The sequence below is a fragment of the Thalassophryne amazonica genome, chromosome 14 (assembly GCF_902500255.1).
Source record: "Thalassophryne amazonica chromosome 14, fThaAma1.1, whole genome shotgun sequence".
In the NCBI taxonomy this organism is placed as follows: domain Eukaryota; kingdom Metazoa; phylum Chordata; class Actinopteri; order Batrachoidiformes; family Batrachoididae; genus Thalassophryne; species Thalassophryne amazonica.
This window is the reverse complement of record NC_047116.1, coordinates 71,661,274-71,683,528: the sequence shown is the minus strand read 5'-3', so window position 1 is coordinate 71,683,528 and position 22,255 is coordinate 71,661,274. Positions and strand designations below refer to the sequence as shown.

At 40.0% G+C, this 22,255-nt stretch overlaps 1 protein-coding gene across 1 annotated transcript in view; it reads left to right on the top strand.

Moving 5' to 3' along the window:
• The window catches only part of LOC117524088 (nebulin-like), a 267,815-nt gene that overhangs the window by 88,559 nt on the left and 157,001 nt on the right, over positions 1-22,255 (top strand). Inside the window, 13 exon segments of the mRNA XM_034185819.1 lie at positions 2,131-2,235; positions 2,366-2,473; positions 2,763-3,074; positions 3,164-3,358; positions 3,503-3,607; positions 3,702-3,809; positions 3,917-4,228; positions 4,318-4,521; positions 4,616-4,720; positions 4,832-4,939; positions 17,979-18,290; positions 18,380-18,583; positions 18,849-18,953. Of these exon segments, the coding sequence (XP_034041710.1) occupies positions 2,131-2,235; positions 2,366-2,473; positions 2,763-3,074; positions 3,164-3,358; positions 3,503-3,607; positions 3,702-3,809; positions 3,917-4,228; positions 4,318-4,521; positions 4,616-4,720; positions 4,832-4,939; positions 17,979-18,290; positions 18,380-18,583; positions 18,849-18,953 (2,283 nt within the window).

Sequence of the window (22,255 nt, the reverse complement as noted above, 5' to 3'; positions counted from 1 at the left end):
AAGAGATCTCAATCTCAATAGGACTACCCTGGTTAAATAAAGGTAAAATTAAATTAAAATTAAAATATAGTTCATTTAAATTTGTTGGTTTCCTGGCACATACCCAACTTTTAAGTAGTCCACAAATTTTTAATTGGGTTGAGGTCGGGCTTTGGGAAGGCCATTCCAGAAGCTTACTGCTAGTCTGCTTTATCCAACCCACAAATAGTTTTGATGTGTGTTTGGGATCATCGTCCTGTTGGAACATCCAATTATGGCTGTTGATTTGAGGTCACGTTGAAGAATTTGGAGTTAATCCTCCTTTTTCATTATTCCATCCACTTTGTGCAATGCATCAGTATCACTGCCAGCAAAACAGTCCCAGAGCATGATGCTACCATCACCATGCTTGACATTTGGTACAGTCGTCTTTAGTTTGAAAACCTCACTCATCATTTTTGACCACATAGCTCAATCTTTGTCTTGTCTGAACATAAAACATTTCTCCAGAAGGCATTTGGCTTGTCCATGTGAGCAGCTGCAAATTTCAGTCTAGCTGAAGGTGTCGGTTTTGGAGCAGGGGCTTCTTACTTGGGTGGCACCCTCTCAGACCATGGTGATGTAAATCTCGCTTCACTGTGAGCAGTTATGCTGGTCATCCAGTTTCCAGTTTATGGCAGACCTGACCCTTGGTGGTTCCTGGGTTGTTCCTGAACATCCAAACAATTTCCTCTCATCTGAGGGTGACAGTTTAGGTCTTCTTCCAGACCTTGGTAAAGTGGTGACACAACTAACATGGACTCACTTACAGTTGGTTGAACTGATGATCTTCGGGATCTGCAGTTGTTTAGAAATGGCTCCAAGAGACCTTTCCAACTTGTGTAAATCTACAGTCCTCCTTCGTAGACCTTCCTGAGTCCCATTGTTCTGAGTATTGGTCAGTTCAATGAGTGCTGTCAAACACATCCGATTTATGCTGACAAAGAGAAACTACCAGTTGTAGTCAATCATGATCACTAATGCGGCATTAATAGGCCATGACCTTGTCATGATGAAAGACGTAGAACCTTCAGAACCACTTACTAAAAGATTTCAATGAATATATGCATATATTTGAGCTTGTGTGTATAATTGCGACCCTGTGTGGATTAGAGAACATCCAAAAAAAATTTACATTTTGTACCTAATTCTTGTTTTTGAAAGTCATTAATGATATATCCACAATGGAAACAAGTGTTTTTCACTTTCTTGTGCTATAAATGTATTTTAATGTGAAATTACATATATACTTTGTACATTATTTTACTAAATAAACAATCAATCAAGCAGTACAATCATTCCACCCTGGCAAAAGAACAGTTCAAAGACATCATTAAAAGCCTATAATTACCATGAGATTCATGCCCATGATGAGTCCACGTAAACGTCTGACCACAACTGCAGGTATATGATAAGTAGGCATCAACACTTACATTGTAATAACTTAATATTTGTGTTAATAGACTGGGTCTGGGCCTTTAGACAAGTCATTTCCCAGTCCACTTCATGAATGTCCTCCTTTTTGTCAATTCTCCATGCATCCAGCCTTTTGGAAAATTAATCTTTTGAATTAATCTATGTTAACTCATAGAACAAAGACAATTGTCCTCTACCACTGACGTGGAATACAGTTAATTCCTCAGTCTCAGACAATGGAGGTACAGAGAAATAGATAAAAATATTCTTGTGGTGAAAGACGTATCAGGTAAAGGAAGCGGAAGTCTCTGAAAATGATGCAAACATTTTGGTAAGACAAACATTTTAATCAACCAATCATAAGTATTGACACTTGGGTCCATCCGTTTAGTATCTCCCTCCTTCTGTCCAACAAAGGATTATTATTTAAACAAGCTATTCCTTTCACATCAGGACTAATTTTAAACCCTAAATACATAAAACCTTTTGTTATTACAAATGGTGTATCTACACTTGGCTGCAGTCTTTACATTCTAATTCACTTAATGCACATATAGTTTAATAAAATGGAGTCAAAGCAGTAGAGGAAATTAGGTTTGAAGGTTTTGGTGTGTATGAACTTCTGTAAAACTGTACTGCCTTTTTAATGTTTATTCTATATGTTGAACCTGAACATGAAATGCTTTTCCTCCATAGAAAGCCTACATTCAAGACTGGGAAAAAGCCAAGACTTCCATCCATGTCATGCCTGATGCAATTGATGTTGTACTAGCCAAAGCAAATAAAATCAACTACAGTGTGGTGAGACTTTCTTAAACATGAACATTTTTTTTTTGAAACAGTTGCAACTTCTTCAAACAGATACTAATTCTTCTACTTCCTTTTTCAAAACATGGTTGAAGATGATTTTTATGTTCTTTCTTTCATATAGAAAATGTACAGACAAGCCAATGAAGATGCTAAAAAGAAGGGATACGACCTGCGAAATGATGCTATTTCTATCCTTGCAGCCAAGGCTTCCAGGGATATTGCCAGTGATGTAACATAACTCTTTTTTTACTTGCTTTTATAATATTTGAAAATGAAAAAAGTATCAGGTGGTTTCAGTGTTCTTGTATGTTTAAGCATTGTACTGATATTGACTGACTGACATAAATCTGTGACATTATTTTTCAGGTAATATTTAATGCTGGTAATCGTTAAATGTATTAAAGTTGTGGATAATATCATGAATGTAGGTTGAAATTACGTGAGAGCCAGAAGTCCACCATTGTGGACCATGACCACCATTGTTCCTACTTTATAGTAACCGCATATTTGTTTTTCAGTACAAGTACAAGACAGGATACCGTAAGCAGGTTGGACACCACATTGGTGCTCGTAGCATCCAGGATGACCCTCTGCTCATGTTGGCTCTGAATTCAGCCAAGATTGCCAGTGATGCCCTGTACAAGAAGGACTTCAACAAGTCCAAGACCAGGTTCAACCTGCCAGTAGACATGCTGAGTCTTGAACTGGCCAAAAAATGTCAGATCCAAGTCAATGATTTTAACTACAGAATCCATTTGCACCAATGGACCTGCCTACCAGACTCCAGCGATGTGGTTCAAGCCAGACATGCATATGACCTACAAAGTGATGTGAGCATACGTGCACTGCATTTTTTTTTTTTTTCAGAATGATGAAAATAAAATTTAAATATTGTTTAAACCCTTGTTGCGTTTTCCAGGCTGTTTACAAGGAAGATCTGAAGGGTATTGGATGGGTGCCTATAGGGTCACTGGATGTGGAGAAGGTGAAAAAAGCTGGTGAGATCCTGAGTGAAAAAAATTATCGCCAGCACCCAAGCAAATTCAGATTCAAGCTCACAACAGAAGATATGCCGATGGCACTGGCTAAAGCTAATGCTCAGATTATAAACAAGGTACATCTTTCATCCACAATTAAAATATATAATACAATTATAGCCAAGCTAGTTATACTTTTAAAATGTTTTCTTATAAAAGTTCATAGTTGCATAATTCATAAAGTGGATAAATGTTCATAATTTTGGTTTATTCATTTGCAGAAAGCATATATTGAAGCCTGGCAGAATGAGAAGTGTAAGCTCCACATTATGCCCGATGCTATGGATGTTCTGCTGGCCAAAGCAAACAATTACAACTACAGTCTGGTATGTGGTGGCAGGGATAAAGCAGCATGTCTTCATCAGAAGCAATAAGAAATTTATTTGCTCTTGTATTTTCAATGTTTGTGTTTATTTTCAGAAAAAGTACAAACAGGCTCATGAAGATGCCAAGAAGAAAGGCTATGATATGCGTAATGATGCCATTCCAATCATTGCAGCTCGGGCTTCCAGAGACATTGCCAGTGATGTATGCTGCTGGACGTGACCACATATACACAGTTACTCTTTGTGTATTCTGTATATGAATTTACATGTAATAACAGAATTTTGTGTGATTTATTTATTTATTCCCAGTACAAGTACAAGACAGGTTACCGTAAGCAGGTTGGACACCACATTGGTGCACGCAGCGTCCAGGATGACCCTCTGATTATGCTGGCTATGAACTCAGCCAAGATTGCCAGTGATGCCCTGTACAAGAAGGACTTCAACAAGTCCAAGACCAGATTTCACCTGCCAGTGGACATGCTGAGCCTTGAACTGGCCAAAAAATGTCAGATCCAAGTCAATGATTTTAATTACAGAATTCATTTGCACCAATGGACCTGCCTACCAGACTCCAGTGATGTAGTCCAGGCCAAACATGCATATGACCTCCAGAGTGATGTATGCATTAACTGAAAACTGAAAAATTGTGTTTCAAAATATGTAAATGTGTAGCAACATTAACACAAATATATCTTTGTTTTATCCAGGCTGTTTACAAAGAAGATCTGCAGCTGATGAAGGGTACTGGTTGGGTGCCTATAGGGTCTCTGGATGTGGAAAAGGCAAAGAAAGCTGCTGAGATCCTAAGTGAGAGAAAGTACCGTCAGCACCCAAGCAAATTCACATACAAATGCACAATAGAAGACATGCCTGTGGCATTGGCGAAGGCCAACGCTCAGATTATGAACAAGGTAATCACTAATAACTTCTCAAAATGCTGTTAAACTAATCCACATTTCATGATGTAGAAATAAGCTGTTGTGTTATTGACCTGTATGATTGCAGAAAGCATATATTGAAGCCTGGGAGAATGAGAAGTGTAAGATCCACGTTATGCCCGATGCTATGGACATCCTGCTAGCCAAGGCAAACAACTACAACTACAGTGTGGTAAGTGAATGATTTTGTGCATGAAATAAGACAGCAACCCTCATATATCAATTACAAGCAACCTCAAGTTTTTACACTTATGTACATTTTTTATGTTTTGTTTGTTTACAGAAAAGGTACAAACAAGCAAATGAAGAGTCCAAAAAGAAAGGCTACGATCTGCGTGGTGATGCCATTTCTATCATTGCAGCCAAGGCTTCCAGAGACATTGCCAGTGATGTAGGTTTCTTCTTCTTCTTCTTCTTCTTCTCCTTGTTCTTCTTCACCATTATATTCACTTCGGTTCGGTTCGGTTCGGTGGTTCGGTTAGGACACAAATGCAAGGCTCACAAGCACAGCTCTGGTTGACAAACTTTAGTGGTGTGACAAGCAGTGGTCGGTACACGGGTAGGCAGTCCAAAAAACAACAGCAGCAGTAATATTATCATCAGGCTTAATCATGGTCGGAACAAACGGGCAGGAGGTCGAATACACAATGAGGCAGGCAGGACTATGGAACACAAGTGAGAGTTGGAAAGAAGGCGCATCCATCTGGCGAAGAAACAAAGCAGAAGGAGCAGAATATATACACCCCAGTGATGAGCTGAAAATTGAGAACAGGTGAGCGTGGAAAGCACCAGAAAGGGGGGCGTGACCAGGGAGAGAGAGAGACAGACACGCCCACCACCAAGAAAGGCAGAAAGACCCAAGCAGAAAAGAATCCAACAAGAAAATAAACAAATGGGAAGACAACCAACAGACAAAAACGGATCACAACCAAGAAATAAAAGCAGATCAAACATACCCCCTGACACATATTTTTCTTCTTCTTCACCTTCATCATCATCATCATCATCATTATTTTGTGGCTTCTTTAAAAGTGTATCACCTTTGGGTTTTTTAAGACTTAAGTCATAAGAAGTCATGTGTCTGTAAAAATGTCTAAATAGTTCAAATTAATAAATCATTTCAAAAGAGCAGACAACTTTGAATTAGTTGTGGTAGCGACCCATACAGTCTATGATAGTGACATCATAGATCACAGAGGGGCATTCCCCGATTTGTGCAAGGGATGCTGGTTAGTACATGGCAACAGCCAGTCACAGTAGAGATGCATCATGACATCTGTTGGCTGCTCTCTCGAACAAATTATTCCAACATGGCTAAAACAATCTGAAAAATTAATCTCATATGCTTTGTAAAAGATGACAAGAAATAGATACTTCTAAATTTAAAAATACTGTTTTTGAAACCATATACAGGTGAGCCCCATTAACTTGCGCGAGTTTGGGTCCACAAAATCAGACTGTAAGTTATCTGAAACCACGAGTTAATTAAATTGACCAAAACATTTTTTTTAAATAAGCTTACCTTTGCCATTATAATAATAGTTTTGAGTATTTGAAGTCTGATTCCTTCCTGGATGGTGATGATTTCTTCATTTGGAGTGGGTTCAAAAACATGTGGGTTCTTGTGGGAGTGTGGCGGGCGCGTGTATAAATTCCAGCCCAATCTGAACCAGCAGTAAGGATCAATAGAGTCACATCCAAAAACTTCTAATCGTCAGGAATCTTCCACACAGAATCATCTGCTCTCATCTCTGACAAGCAGAGAGTGGATCGACGGAGGAAGAAGAAATCATTGTCCGCAGTGTCGTCCCTCCCAAAAAATGGTCAAATCAAAAAGCCGAATCGCGACTTACACGTGCGTGAGTTAACAGGGCTCATCTGTAACACGTCTGAAATGATTTACAAGACATCTTGTTAGCATGCAAGCCCCATGTGCCCGCATCACACGAGGTCAAAGGTAACTTCAAAACCTCATGCATGCACACAAACACTAAAAAGGAAATTTAAATATTCATTATGGAATTTCCCCAAGGTAAATATGTTTTATTCTCTAAAAAGCAGTGTAATATGGCAACACATTTCAAAAATAAACCAATATTATAATGTTTGGATTTCAGTAGAAACTAAATTTCATCAGTTTTGTGAAATTTGAAAGGCCGTACAATTCAATTTCAATTTAATTTCAATTTATTTCATTTATATAGCTCCCTCAAGGCACTTCACACAAGTAAGGTCTAACTTTACCAACTGCTAGAGCAAGCACACAGGCGACAGTGGTAAGGGCCCCTTCACACAGTGCAAAGTTTGGACGAAGTGCACACTTAGTGTGCATGATGCAGGAATTGTGTGCAAACCGTGTCGTCCCTTCCACCGACGCCTTGTACACCTGTTGCTACAAATATTTGCTCACACAGAAAGACAAAGTGTGCACTGTGCAAGCCCATCGCACCCTCTCGCGGCAGGTGCCAGCCAAATTCCAAGTGACACGGATGAACATCTAACACTGCTCGCATGACACTTAGAAAATGTGTGGCCAGTCGCAATCTTCACACGACAGACTGCAGACGACCACTGTCATACTGCTGTGAAATTTGTCTAAGTTCCTCACTTTGCAAACACACACTGACACGGGGATGTGTGTGCTCCACCCACGGGAGGCATGGCTTCTGACAGAACCAGCTGTGGTGATCCGTCATTCTGGACATTCCAGCTACACAACACCTACTGTGTTTGGACAGTCATGGACTAAAAACTGTCCACTGTGAGGCGTGTGTGTCTGATTGCTCTATTTACATGGACATACATAAAAAGATATATGTTGTGGTGGTGACAAGCTGCAGCAAGTGAGCACACGCATGGAGCGGACACTGACGGTGCTGTGGCGTGCCGTTGGGCAGAACACACATGTGGCCAACTGGACGCACCTGACCAGTCAGCCCAGTCTCACATTTTTTTTCATGCTCCCATCACGAAATGAGTCAAATTTTCGTGACAAGGTTTTATTTAACTCACTATTACTAACCCTACTCCTACCCCCAACCATAACCTAACCCTACTCCTTCCCAAACTCTAACCATAACCCCCCCCCCCCCCCCCAACTTCACTTACACAACCCCAATTCCAATGAAGTTGGGACATTGTGTAAAATGTAAATAAAAACAGAATACAATGATTTGCAAATCCTCTTCAACCTATATTCAATTGAATACACCACAAAGACAAGATATTTAATGTTCAAACTGATAAACCTTGTTGTTTTTGTGCAAATATTTGCTCATTTTGACATGAATGCCTGCAACACATTTCAAAAAAGTTGGGACGGGGCAACAAAAGACTGGGAAAGTTGATGAATGCTCAAAGAACACCTAATTGGAAACATGTGAGTGTCATGATTGGGTATAAAAGGCGCATCCCCAAAAGGCTCAGCTATTCACAAGCGAACAACTACATGAAAAAATAGTCCAACAGTTTAAGAACAATGTTTCTCAACATTCAATTGCAAGGAATTTAGGGATTCCATCATCGACAGTCCATAATATAATCAGAAGATTCAGAGAATCTGGAGAACTTTCTACACGTAAGTGGCAAGGCCGAAAACCAACATTGAATGCCCATGACCTTCGATCCCTCAGGGGGCACTGCATTAAAAACCGACATCATTGTGAAAAGGATCTTACCGTGTAGGCTCAGGAACACTTCAGAAAACCATTGTTAGTTAACACAGTTCGTCACTACATCTACAGGTGTAAGTTAAAACTCTACCATGCAAAGCGAAAGCCATACATCAACAACATCCAGAAACGCCACCGCCTTCTCTGGGCTCAAGCTCATTTGAATGGACAGATGCAAAGTGGAAAGGTGTCCTGTGGTCTGATGAGTCCACATTTCAAATTATTTTTGGAAATCATGGACGTCATGTCCTCAGAACAAAAGAGGAAAAAGACCATCCAGACTGTTACCAGCGCAAAGTTCAAAAGCCAGCATCTGTGATGGTATGGGAATGTGTTAATGCCCATGGCATGGACAGCTTACACATCTGTGATGGCACCAACAATTCTGAAAGGTACATCCAGGTTTTGGAACAACACATGCTGCCATCCAAGCAATGTCTTTTTCAGGGATATCCCTGCTTATTTCAGCAAGACAATGCCAAGCCACATTCTGCACGTGTTACAACAGCATGGCTTCGTAGTAAAAGAGTGCAGGTACTATACTGGCCTGCCTGCAGTCCGGATCTGTTGCCCATTGAAAATATGTGGCGCATTATGAAGCGCAAAATACAACAACAGAGATCCCGGACTGTTGAACAACTGAAGTCATACATCAAGCAAGAATGGAAAAGAATTCCACCTACAAAGCTTCAACAATTAGTGTCCTCAGTTCCCAAACGCTTATTGAGTGTTGTTAGAAGGAAAGGTGACATAACACAGTCGTAAACATCAATCAATCAATCAATTTTTTTATATAGCGCCAAATCACAACAAACAGTTGCCCCAAGGCGCTTTATATTGTAAGGCAAGGCCATACAATAATTATGTAAAACCCCAACGGTCAAAACGACCCCCTGTGAGCAAGCACTTGGCTACAGTGGGAAGGAAAAACTCCCTTTTAACAGGAAGAAACCTCCAGCAGAACCAGGCTCAGGGAGGGGCAGTCTTCTGCTGGGACTGGTTGGGGCTGAGGGAGAGAACCAGGAAAAAGACATGCTGTGGAGGGGAGCAGAGATCGATCACTAATGATTAAATGCAGAGTGGTGCATACAGAGCAAAAAGAGAAAGAAACAGTGCATCATGGGAACCCCCCAGCAGTCTACGTCTATAGCAGCATAACTAAGGGATGGTTCAGGGTCACCTGATCCAGCCCTAACTATAAGCTTTAGCAAAAAGGAAGGTTTTAAGCCTAATCTTAAAAGTAGAGAGGGTGTCTGTCTCCCTGATCTGAATTGGGAGCTGGTTCCACAGGAGAGGAGCCTGAAAGCTGAAGGCTCTGCCTCCCATTCTACTCTTACAAACCCTAGGAACTACAAGTAAGCCTGCAGTCTGAGAGCGAAGCGCTCTATTGGGGTGATATGGTACTACGAGGTCCCTAAGATAAAATGGGACCTGATTATTCAAAACCTTATAAGTAAGAAGAAGAATTTTAAATTCTATTCTAGAATTAACAGGAAGCCAATGAAGAGAGGCCAATATGGGTGAGATATGCTCTCTCCTTCTAGTCCCCGTCAGTACTCTAGCTGCAGAATTTTGAATTAACTGAAGGCTTTTTAGGGAACTTTTAGGACAACCTGATAATAATGAATTACAATAGTCCAGCCTAGAGGAAATAAATGCATGAATTAGTTTTTCAGCATCACTCTGAGACAAGACCTTTCTGATTTTAGAGATATTGCGTAAATGCAAAAAAGCAGTCCTACATATTTGTTTAATATGCGCTTTGAATGACATATCCTGATCAAAAATGACTCCAAGATTTCTCACAGTATTACTAGAGGTCAGGGTAATGCCATCCAGAGTAAGGATCTGGTTAGACACCATGTTTCTAAGATTTGTGGGGCCAAGTACAATAACTTCAGTTTTATCTGAGTTTAAAAGCAGGAAATTATAAAGTGAATAAAATTGGTCCTAGCACAGAACCTTGTGGAACTCCATAATTAACTTTAGTCTGTGAAGAAGATTCCCCATTTACATGAACAAATTGTAATCTATTAGACAAATATGATTCAAACCACCGCAGCGCAGTGCCTTTAATACCTATGGCATGCTCTAATCTCTGTAATAAAATTTTATGGTCAACAGTATCAAAAGCAGCACTGAGGTCTAACAGAACAAGCACAGAGATGAGTCCACTGTCCGAGGCCATAAGAAGATCATTTGTAACCTTCACTAATGCTGTTTCTGTACTATGATGAATTCTAAAACCTGACTGAAACTCTTCAAATAGACCATTCCTCTGCAGATGATCAGTTAGCTGTTTTACAACTACCCTTTCAAGAATTTTTGAGAGAAAAGGAAGGTTGAGATTGGCCTATAATTAGCTAAGATAGCTGGATCAAGTGAGGGCTTTTAAGTAATGGTTTAATTACTGCCACCTTAAAAGCCGTGGTACATAGCCAACTAACAAAGATAGATTGATCATATTTAAGATCGAAGCATAAATAATGGTAGGGCTTCCTTGAGCAGCCTGGTAGGAATGGGGTCTAATAAACATGTTGATGGTTTGGATGAAGTAACTAATGAAAAATAACTCAGACAGAACAATCGAGAGAAAGAGTCTAACCAAGTACCGGCAGCACTGAAAGCAGCCAAAGATAACGATACGTCTTTGGGATGGTTATGAGTAATTTTTTCTGTAATAGTTAAAATTTTGTTAGCAAAGAAAGTCATGAAGTCATTACTAGTTAAAGTTAATGGAATACTCAGCTCAATAGAGCTCTGACTCTTTGTCAGCCTGGCTACAGTGCTGAAAAGAAACCTGGGGTTGTTCTTATTTTCTTCAATTAGTGATGAGTAGAAAGATGTCCTAGCTTTACGGAGGGCTTTTTTATAGAGCAACAGACTGTTTTTTCCAGGCTAAGTGAAGATCTTCTAAATTAGTGAGACGCCATTTCCTCTCCAACTTACGGGTTATCTGCTTTAAGCTACGAGTTTGTGAGTTATACCACGGAGTCAGACACTTCTGATTTAAAGCTCTCTTTTTCAGAGGAGCTACAGCATCCAAAGTTGTCTTCAATGAGGATGTAAAACTATTGACGAGATACTCTATCTCCCTTACAGAGTTTAGGTAGCTACTCTGCACTGTGTTGGTATATGGCATTAGAGAACATAAAGAAGGAATCATATCCTTAAACCTAGTTACAGCGCTTTCTGAAAGACTTCTAGTGTAATGAAACTTATTCCCCACTGCTGGGTAGTCCATCAGAGTAAATGTAAATGTTATTAAGAAATGATCAGACAGAAGGGAGTTTTCAGGGAATACTGTTAAGTCTTCTATTTCCATACCATAAGTCAGAACAAGATCTAAGATATGATTAAAGTGGTGGGTGGACTCATTTACTTTTGGAGCAAAGCCAATAGAGTCTAATAATAGATTAAATGCAGTGTTGAGGCTGTCATTCTCAGCATCTGTGTGGATGTTAAAATCGCCCACTATAATTATCTTATCTGAGCTAAGCACTAAGTCAGACAAAAGGTCTGAAAATTCACAGAGAAACTCACAGTAACGACCAGGTGGACGATAGATAATAACAAATAAAACTGGTTTTTGGGACTTCCAATTTGGATGGACAAGACTAAGAGACAAGCTTTCAAATGAATTAAAGCTCTGTCTGGGTTTTTGATTAATTAATAAGCTGGAATGGAAGATTGCTGCTAATCCTCCGCCCCGGCCCGTGCTACGAGCATTCTGACAGTTAGTGTTACTCGGGGGTGTTGACTTATTTAAACTAACATATTCATCCTGCTGTAACCAGGTTTCTGTTAGGCAGAATAAATCAATATGTTGATCAATTATTATATCATTTACCAACAGGGACTTAGAAGAGAGAGACCTAATGTTTAATAGACCACATTTAACTGTTTTAGTCTGTGGTGCAGTTGAAGGTGCTATATTATTTTTTCTTTTTGAATTTTTATGCTTAAATAGATTTTTGCTGGTTATTGGTAGTCTGGGAGCAGGCACCGTCTCTACGGGGATGGGGTAATGAGGGGATGGCAGGGGGAGAGAAGCTGCAGAGAGGTGTGTAAGACTACAACTCTGCTTCCTGGTCCCAACCCTGGATAGTCACGGTTTGGAGGATTTAAGAAAATTGGCCAGATTTCTAGAAATGAGAGCTGCTCCATCCAAAGTGGGATGGATGCCGTCTCTCCTAACAAGACCAGGTTTTCCCCAGAAGCTTTGCCAATTATCTATGAAGCCCACCTCATTTTTTGGACACCACTCAGACAGCCAGCAATTCAAGGAGAACATGCGGCTAAACATGTCACTCCCGGTCCGATTGGGGAGGGGCCCAGAGAAAACTACAGAGTCCGACATTGTTTTTGCAAAGTTACACACCGATTTAATGTTAATTTTAGTGACCTCCGATTGGCGTAACCGGGTGTCATTACTGTCGACGTGAATTACAATCTTACCAAATTTACGCTTAGCCTTAGCCAGCAGTTTCAAATTTCCTTCAATGTCGCCTGCTCTGGCCCCCGGAAGACAACTGACTATGGTTGCTGGTGTCGCTAACTTCACATTTCTCAAAACAGAGTCGCCAATAACCAGAGTTTGATCCTCGGCGGGTGTGTCGTCGAGTGGGGAAAAACGGTTAGAGATGTGAACGGGTTGGCGGTGTACACGGGGCTTCTGTTTAGGGCTACGCTTCCTCCTCACAGTCACCCAGTCAGCCTGCTTTCCCGGCTGCTCGGGATCTGCCAGGGGGTAACTAACGGCGGCTAAGCTACCTTGGTCCGCACCGACTACAGGGGCCTGGCTAGCTGTAGAATTTTCCACGGTGCAGAGCCGAGTCTCCAATTCGCCCAGCCTGGCCTCCAAAGCTACGAATAAGCTACACTTATTACAAGTACCGTTACTGCTAAAGGAGGCCGAGGAATAACTAAACATTTCACACCCAGAGCAGAAAAGTGCGGGAGAGACAGGAGAAGCCGCCATGCTAAATCGGCTAAGAGCTAGTAGCTACGCTAAGCTAGCGGATTCCTAAAAACACGCAAAGTGAATAATGTGTAAATAATTTATAGGTGATTCAGCAGAAGGAGTGCTTTAGTTAAGGCACGTAAAGATTACACTGGGAAACCAATCGTAATCTAGATAACTAGATCAATCTAACTGCGCAGATTAAACAGCTAACAGATACAGAAAAACACCGCTGTGCTCCGGAACAGGAAGTGATACAATACCGCAGTGAGAGCCAACCACTGTAAACATACCACTGTCCCAGCTTTTTGAAACGTGTTGCAGGTATCCATGTCAAAATGAGCAAATATTTGAACAAAAACAATAAAGTTTATCAGTTTGAACATTAAATATCTTGTCTTTGTGGTGTATTCAAGTGAATATAGGTTGAAGAGGATTTGCAAATCATTGTATTCTATTTTTATTTACATTTTTCACAACATCCCAACTTCATTGGAATTGGGGTTGTAATTTCATGCAGCCAACACAGAATGAATTAGAATGAATTAGAATAGATTATTGTATATTTCGTGGTGCTGAACCACGACTTGCCGTGAGACCAGGTTGGACCATTAGATGAGCACACTGCTTCTCATTCATGTCATTTCATGACTGTATGTCTGTGACCATGGATCATCACCAGAGGATCAAACGGATCATATTTGTATAGTTTGCTTGATAAATGCAGTGTTTTTATATGGTGTGGGATTTTATTTTATTCATTTTTTTTTTTTGTAATACTTCCATGTCCTTCCTGATATGTGGTAGTTTCCCACAGCTTTCAAAGAATAGCTCTGTAGCTCAGTGGTAAAGTCTCTGACTGGGAATTAGAGCTTTTGAAAGGTGCAAGTTCGTGTCCCAGGTGGTCTGTTTTTTCTTTTTTTATTATTATTCCACATAAGCAGTGCAATGTGGTCCAACATGTACCAACTAGTTTTTATTTCTTCCACATAAGTGATGCCATGTGGTGCACCTGGCACTGTTCCTCCTTGAAGGACACCAGTGCGTGTATGAACTCTCGCACCGAGTTCATGTACGCCTGCCCGTCGGCGCAATGTTTCGTTCGCTAATTTCAAACTGTTTCACCATTTTTGTCCAAACACCATCCAAACTTCGCACTATGTGTGAAGGGGCCATAAGGAAAAACTCCCTCTGATAATTTAAGGAAGAAACCTCAAGCAGATCAGACTCAAAGGGGTGACCCTCTGCTTGGGCCATGCTACCAATACACAGCTTTAAAGGTGCCCTAAATGAATGACACATGAATATAGCAGCCAACAAGCTGAGCTTTTTTTTTTATCCCCTGTTACTGGTCTGGTTGCATGGTCATGATATTTTCATATGTACACATGTAGAAATCTTGCAGAAGTGGATGTTAGTCCCGCCCATTGTTCCTCCCTACATCTCTAGACCACAGTACTCACTACTCATAGCTGTTGAATTCTGTAAAAATGGTTTATGGCAGCAGCTTTCCAGAAGTGTATCCAAAAATCACATTTCATTCATTTCATTTCATTTATTCATATAGCACCAAATCACAACAAAGCTGCCCCAAGGCACTTCACACAAATAAAAAATCAGGCATCAGAATAAAGATTCAGGCATCAGAAAGACAACAAACATGGTACAATTTGTCAGCATTAAGCAACAAGACCAAGGTGATCGCCGGCCACCAGCCCCAAGCCTCAACAAAAGATCCAGAATCTAAATAAAGTTAAGCCCACGGCACGCTTTGTTTCCTAATAAAATGAATTGAAAGATTAAAAAGCATAGTAACACACTATGACAGTATGCTAGCCATACGAAAGGGAAAATAAGTGCCTAAGTCTGGACTTGAAAGTCTCTACAGAATCCCACTGTTTTATTGGCGCATACCTTCTCATTTCAAAGAAAATTTTAAAGTTTACATTTTCGTAGCCATGCAAAATTTTATACATTTCAATCAAATCACCTCTGATACGTCTATCATCTAAAGTGGTTAGACCCAGTTCAGCAAGTCTGTCCTCATAGGACTTCTTTGGACCTTTTCCTATATTTTTGTTTAACTATGCCCAAGCCTGAACACAATACTCAAGATGAGTAAATGGTAAAACTGCTGCTGACCAATAATGTGGTCAGGCTACATTCTACACATCTGGCTTTTCCCTCACAGAGAGCTGGTAGACATGTTGAAAGGCTCCAACTATTGTTTCATCTGTTCAGTGTGGAGGATAGGTGGAGGGAAGGAGGTCTAGGGAGGAGTGGCTGAGCTGAGAGCTTTGTTTTTATCGTGAATATAGCTAGTGTGCCATCTCATGGCAGATAAATTATTTAGGGCAGGTTTAAATTCTAGGTATACAATTTAATTTTCTTCTTCTAGGTGCTAAAATACCTCAGATAGCAAAATCTAAGATCAGGGTCAGAATTCTCAAAGTGCATGGCTTTTGGCAATTCCAGGCTGTACAGAGAACTTAGGAAATTGTCTATGAAGGTATTGAGGGTTGACAAGGCCTTGTTTGTTCAAGGAATCTGTGAGTAAGTGATGCAGAATCTATAGTCAAATGACCTTTGGTCATTTTTTTTTTTAGAAAAATTAAAGCAATACACTCCTCCAGATCAATATCCACTGTAGCCATGGCACGGGCCCATTGTCTGTCTCTGCTAGATTGGTTGGTTACTATTAGAAGCTGTATATGACTGACGCCTCCTGCCTGCATGTTAAACATCTCCAGTGTCAGGTTTTTTGTGGCTGTACCTGCAGTTAGTTGCGGCATAGTGAATCTAATTGAGATTGTAAAAATGGTGAGAGAAAAAGAGAGAGAGGGCTGTAAAAAGCTGCATGGCTCTGTTTTCTATAGGCTGAACTTATTCAGGCATGTCGATAGTGGAGATTCAGTTCTCCTAATGCTGGAAGAAAAAAATGTTTGTGTTTCGCTAAAAAGGAAACTGTGATCACCTGGATTGTAGTAAGTATGGGAGTACTTTCTCTGAACGGGCTGCTGGCTCGAACGACGCTCTTCTAATTAATACAAATGTCCAAATATCAACCCCACTGAGGTCCTTAGTCTGGGTCTCATTAGCATAAGATTACTGTCCTCAAAATCAGTTTTGATAAGCAATCTCATTATGGAGCACCACTTAGATATGAATGGTTTATTTGAAACCTGGCTTAAACCTACTGTTGTCCTCCCCTTAAATGAACCCTGCCCACCAGCATACACATTTAATCATGTCCCTCGTGATACGAAGCAAGGCAGGGGTGTTGCTCTAATCTATAAATCTGGTTGTTGGGGGTCTAAAATATAATTTGTTTGAACATCTGGCTCTCTGCTCTGCCCAGGATACTATGTATAGCCAAGGTCAGAAGAATAAAAATCAACTATGCTATTTTGTCACCATATATTGCCCCTGGGCCCATATTCTGAATTCTTAGATGAATGTGGTGAGTTTATCTCTATTTTGGCATCCTGTGCAGAAACATTCTGATTGTTGGTGACGTGAGTATTCATATAAATAAGCCTTCTGACCCTGTCTGCAAATCATTTATGGACATTATGGATGTATTAGCATTCCAGCAATGCATTCAAGGTTTGCCAGACATAAATGGAAATACCCTGGATTTGGTCCTGGTTCGCGGTATCACTGTCACAAATATTGACATAATGCCTCTTGCATCAGTGGTCTCCGATCACTTACTTATTATGATTACAATCTCACTGCCAGGTTTATTGAAACAAGAACCTTATTTATCATTGCAGCAGCACATCAACTCTTCAACTACAACTGAATTTGAAGCCAGGCTGTCTGATATCTTAGTGTCACTTTTGAAAAATGACCATACAGTGAACAGTCTTGTGGACAGTTTAAACTCAGAGCTCACAACCACACTCGACATGACAAACACAGTGGTTCAGTGATTACTTATGTGGCCTCAGGCATAAGACTAGAGGTTTAGAATGAAAATGGCGTAGTTCAGAACTAGAAGTATCTGCCTCGTATGGCGCGATGCTGCCCCAGACAATAAGCATGCACTACTGGCTACAAAGTGGGCTTATTTCTTTGATTTGATCAGCAAAAACAAGTATAATTCAAAGTTCTTGTTCGGCATAGTGGCAACACTTATTCATGGATAACCTCCTGTAAGTCACTGTTTTTTACAGCCCAAGATTTCGCTGATTACTTTGAGAAGAAAATAGATGACATTAGTTTAAATATATCCCAGCATGCCTTAATCCAGCCAGTACACCCTGTTATTAAGGTGGGTGCCATCGCTGATATTACCTAGATTTACCAAATATGATAGTATCTCACTGGGCGTGCTGAAGAAACTTAAGAATGTGGCAATAACCTCTGGATCTGTTCCTAAAGCCCAGTCATACAAAGCAAGAATGTTCCGCAAGCATGCCCAATACGGCAAATATTGCCATAATCCAACGCAGTCGGGAGGAAAAGAGGCGTGGTCAGTAGTGTCGGAGCGTAGACTGACTGCCTCATCCACGCCTGTCAGATCACATCCAGAGCATATGTAGACAACACAAACTGCTGTCAGATGGCCATAAAAGGTGCTGCAGACCCAATCTCCAAATGTCTGGATGGCAAACATGGGACCGGAGCACTGTGTTTCTCACACGCACATGAAATCTAATCTAATCTAATTGTTAGTGATGTATGCTGATGGATTTGGCCAGTTTTACACAGTTACCATTTATATATTCTGTATACAAATTTACACATAATAGCAGAATTTTGTGATTTTCCTTTTCTTTTTCCTTTCCTAGTACAAGTACAAGACAGGCTACCGGAAGCAGGTTGGACACCACATTGGTGCCCGTAGTGTTCAGGATGATCCTCTGCTTGTGTTGGCTCTGAATTCAGCCAAGATTGCCAGTGATGCCCTGTACAAGAAGGACTTCAACAAGTCTAAGACCAGATTCAACTTGCCAGTAGATATGTTGAGTCTTGAACTGGCCAAAAAATGCCAGATCCAAGTCAATGATTTTAACTACAGAACTCATCTGCACAACTGGACCTGCTTACCAGACTCCAGTGATGTGGTCCAGGCCAGACACGCATATGACCTGCAGAGTGATGTGAGTCCTTGTTCTTTTTTTTCCCCCTTTCTTTAATGCTGTGTCTCTATCATGTTCATGTTGCAGCTCTGTGTTACGGTTGTTTACAGGCTGTCTACAAAGCTGACTTAAAGTGGCTCCAGGGTCTGGGCTGGGTTCCCATTGGTTCGCTTGAGGTGGAGAAAGTAAAGAAGGCAGCAGAGATCTTAAGTGACCGACAGTATCGCCAGCACCCCAGCAACTTCAAATTCACAGCCAAGACAGTTGATATGCCATATGTTCTTGCTCAAGCCAATGCCCAGATCATGAACAAGGTATTTCATTTCAAGTTTTGCTGTAGTACTATTATTTTGGTGTTTTGTTCAATATATTCAGTCAAATAAATGCACACTGAATCTTTAGCTATGAACAGAGTTAAATGTATTATGTATATCTGTACAAGGGAAATGTTTTTCATTGTGACTCTAATGCTCACTGGTGTCTTTATTGGCTTATTAAACTGCATAATGTGATTAGTCTTGGAGAGCTTATTAGTCAGTGATATGACTAAATTCTTGGAGTTTATGTGATTTGTTGCAGCGTCTCTACACTGAGGCATGGGACAATGAAAAGACAAAGCTGCACATCATGCCTGACACCCCTGAGATCCTCCTGTCTCAGCAGAATGCTGTCAACATGAGCAGGGTCAGTATGTGTTTAAATGCAAACAATTAGAAATGAAATCCTGCCTTCTTTTGGTGCTTGCGGAGCTGTTATACTTGAAGGAAGAAAAATTGCTTTCCATATAAATAAATAAATTAACAAATACATTTAGAAATAAAGTATACAAATAGTTGAACAAATACATTTTGTTATGAATAGGAGTATAATTAAGTAAATGTTTTGAATTTGTTTCATCATTTATATATATAGCACAGGTGTTGGCCAAGTGGTTAGTGCATTTTTTTCAGTGTTGAAGGTTGCAAGTTCACCCCTGCCACATTTCTCTATGTAATGTGGAGTTGCATCAGGAAGGGCGTAAAAAAAAAAAAAAAAGGAAAAAAAATATTGTGCCAGTTCAACACGCAGATCCACCTTGGATTTGTGATTTGCTGTGGCCACCCCGAGTACAAACAAGGGAGCAGTATATATATATATATATATATATATATATATATATATATATATACACACACACACACACACAGTGGGGCCAAAAAGTATTTAGTCAGTCCCTGATTGTGCAAGTTCTCCTACTTAGAAAGATGAGAGAGGTCTGTAATTTTCATCATAGGTGTACTTCAACTATGAGAGACAAAATGAAAAAAAAATCCAGGAAATCACATTGTAGGATTTTTAAAGAATGTATTTGCAAATTATGGTGGAAAATAAGTATTTGGTCAATAACAAAAGTTCAACTCAATACTTTGTAACATAATCTTTTTTTAATCATAAACATAACACAGACTTTCAACTCCCTCAACAAATTTTCTATGGGGTTGGGGTCTGGAGACTGGCTTGGCCATTCCAGGATCTTGAAATGCTTTTTACGGAGCCACTCCTTCGTTGCCCAAGCGGTGTGTTAGGGATCACTGTCATGCTGGAAGACCCAGCCACGTTGCCTCTTCAATACTCTCACTGAAGGAAGGAGGTTTTGGTTTAAAATCTCACGATACATGGCCCCGTTCATTCTTCCCTTAACAAGGATCAGTTGTCCTGTCCTCTTTGCAGAAAAACAGCCCCAAAGCTTGATGTTTCCACCCCCATGCTTCACAGAAGGTATGGTGTACTTGGGATGCAACTCAGTATTCTTCTTCCTCCAAACATGACAAGTTGAGTTTTTACCAAAATGTTCTATTTTGCTTTCATCTGACCACATGATATTCTCCCAGTCCTCTTCTGGATCATCCATATGCTCTCTGGCAAACTTCAGATGGGCCTGGACATGTACTGGCTTAAGCAGGGGGACACGCCTGGCACTGTAGGATTTGAGTCCCTCTGTGCATAGTGTGTAGCCTTTGTTACTTTGGTCCCAGCTATCTGCAGGTCATTCATCAGGTCCCTACGTGTAGTTCTGGGAATTTTGTTCACCGTTTTCATGATCATTTTGACCTCACGGGATGACATCTTGCATGGAGCCCCAGATCGAAGGAGATTATCAATGGACTTGTATGTCTTCCATTTTCTTACAATTGCTTCTACAGTTGATTTATTCACACCAACCTGCTTGACTATTGTAGATTCACTCTTCCCAGCCTGATGCACATCTACAATTTTCTTCCTGGTGTCCTTCGACAGCTCTTTGGTCTTGGCCATGGTTGAGTTTGGAGTCTGACTGTTTGAGGCTGTGGATAGCTGTCTTTTATACAGATAATGAATTCCAACAGATGCCATTAATACAGGTAACAGGTGGAGGACAGAAGAACTTCTTAAAGAAGAAGTTACAGGTCTGTGAGAGCCAGAAATCTTGCTTGTTTGTTATTGACCAAATACTTATTTTCCACCATAATTTACAAATAAATTCTTTAAAAATCCTGCAATGTGATTTCCTGGATTTTTTTTCCTCATTTTGTCTCTCGCAGTTGAAGTGTCCCAATGATGAAAATTACAGACTTCTCTCATCTTTCTAAGTAGGAGAACTTGCACAATCAGGGACTGACTAAATAAATTTTTACCCCACTGTGTGTGTGTGTGTGTGTGTGTGTGTGTGTGTGTGTGTGTGTGTGTGTGTGTGTGTGTGTGTGTGTGTGTGTGTGTGTGTGTGTGTCTATATATATATATATATATATATATATATATATATATATATATATATATATTGTCATACAGCAGTGACAGCAAATGTGGTCATTAAAATTGTGTTGTTATGATAATTGATCAAATCTATGTATACATGTTCCTTCATAAACGAAAACATAGGATGAATAATGCATATGCCTCATGGTGTGTATTTTAAGTTTATGATTATTCTTTTGTCTGCTCCTCTTGATTTTTTTTTTTTTTTTTCAAAAAGGCCAATTACATTTGGCAGAAGCTTTACACCACATGCCGTCCAGATGTACAAGGCAACTGGGAATGGGTGGACTTTCAACGAAAACCTTCATGCTATGAAGCAACAGCACTGCATATTTCAAGTTCATAGTTGTTTAAATTCAAATCACTGGATAAATTAAAAACATTAACTAATATGTAAAGCATGTAGTCATGCAGATGGAACCACTTGTAAGAATCGTGTGAAGTACAGACAAGATTTGTGCAGCTGGAACATAGTGGTGTATCTGGGGGTCTGATTGAAGAGCATTTATTGATTTTATTTATTTATTTATTTTTTAATATAACTTTTTCACAGTGCTGGAGCAAAGACAATTTCTTTTCTTTGACATTTTTCTCCTGCTCTTCAAAGACCACAGATGATTGTGAGGTGCATAAAAACTGATCTGTCTGCTGGTAGAGGTGGGAGTAAAAATGCTGTGTGATAGTATGGCTCATTCTGGGAAAATTACAGTTCTGCCAGATATCTGTGGCAGAATACACAATTGTGTGGGGCCATCTGAGTCACAGGGCCCTCGTCATGCACATAAAATTAAACTTGCCCCTGTGAGGACGACAGTACAGACAATACATGGATGTGAGGGCATTCAGTGAAGCCAGTAGTCGAAAGATGGTGTAATCAATACAAATTCATTACACCATCACATTATATTCAGCTTCATTATACAGTATATATGTATATACATATGCATACACCTAAACACATGCCCTCTATCAAATATCTACAAATTTAATTTTTATTTACAAAAAAAAGAGTAAGATACACTAAGCAAGAACAAATATTTAATTACTCAGTAAATAAATAAAGAATAACCCCTGTAAACACAGTAAATGTCACCTCATCCCTGTACCTTGTGTCCTCGTACCTTGTTTTAAATTCATTTGTATTTTGACATTCCTTTAGTTCCACATTCAAACTGTTTCATGGCTTAACTTCACATACTGGTAAACAAAAA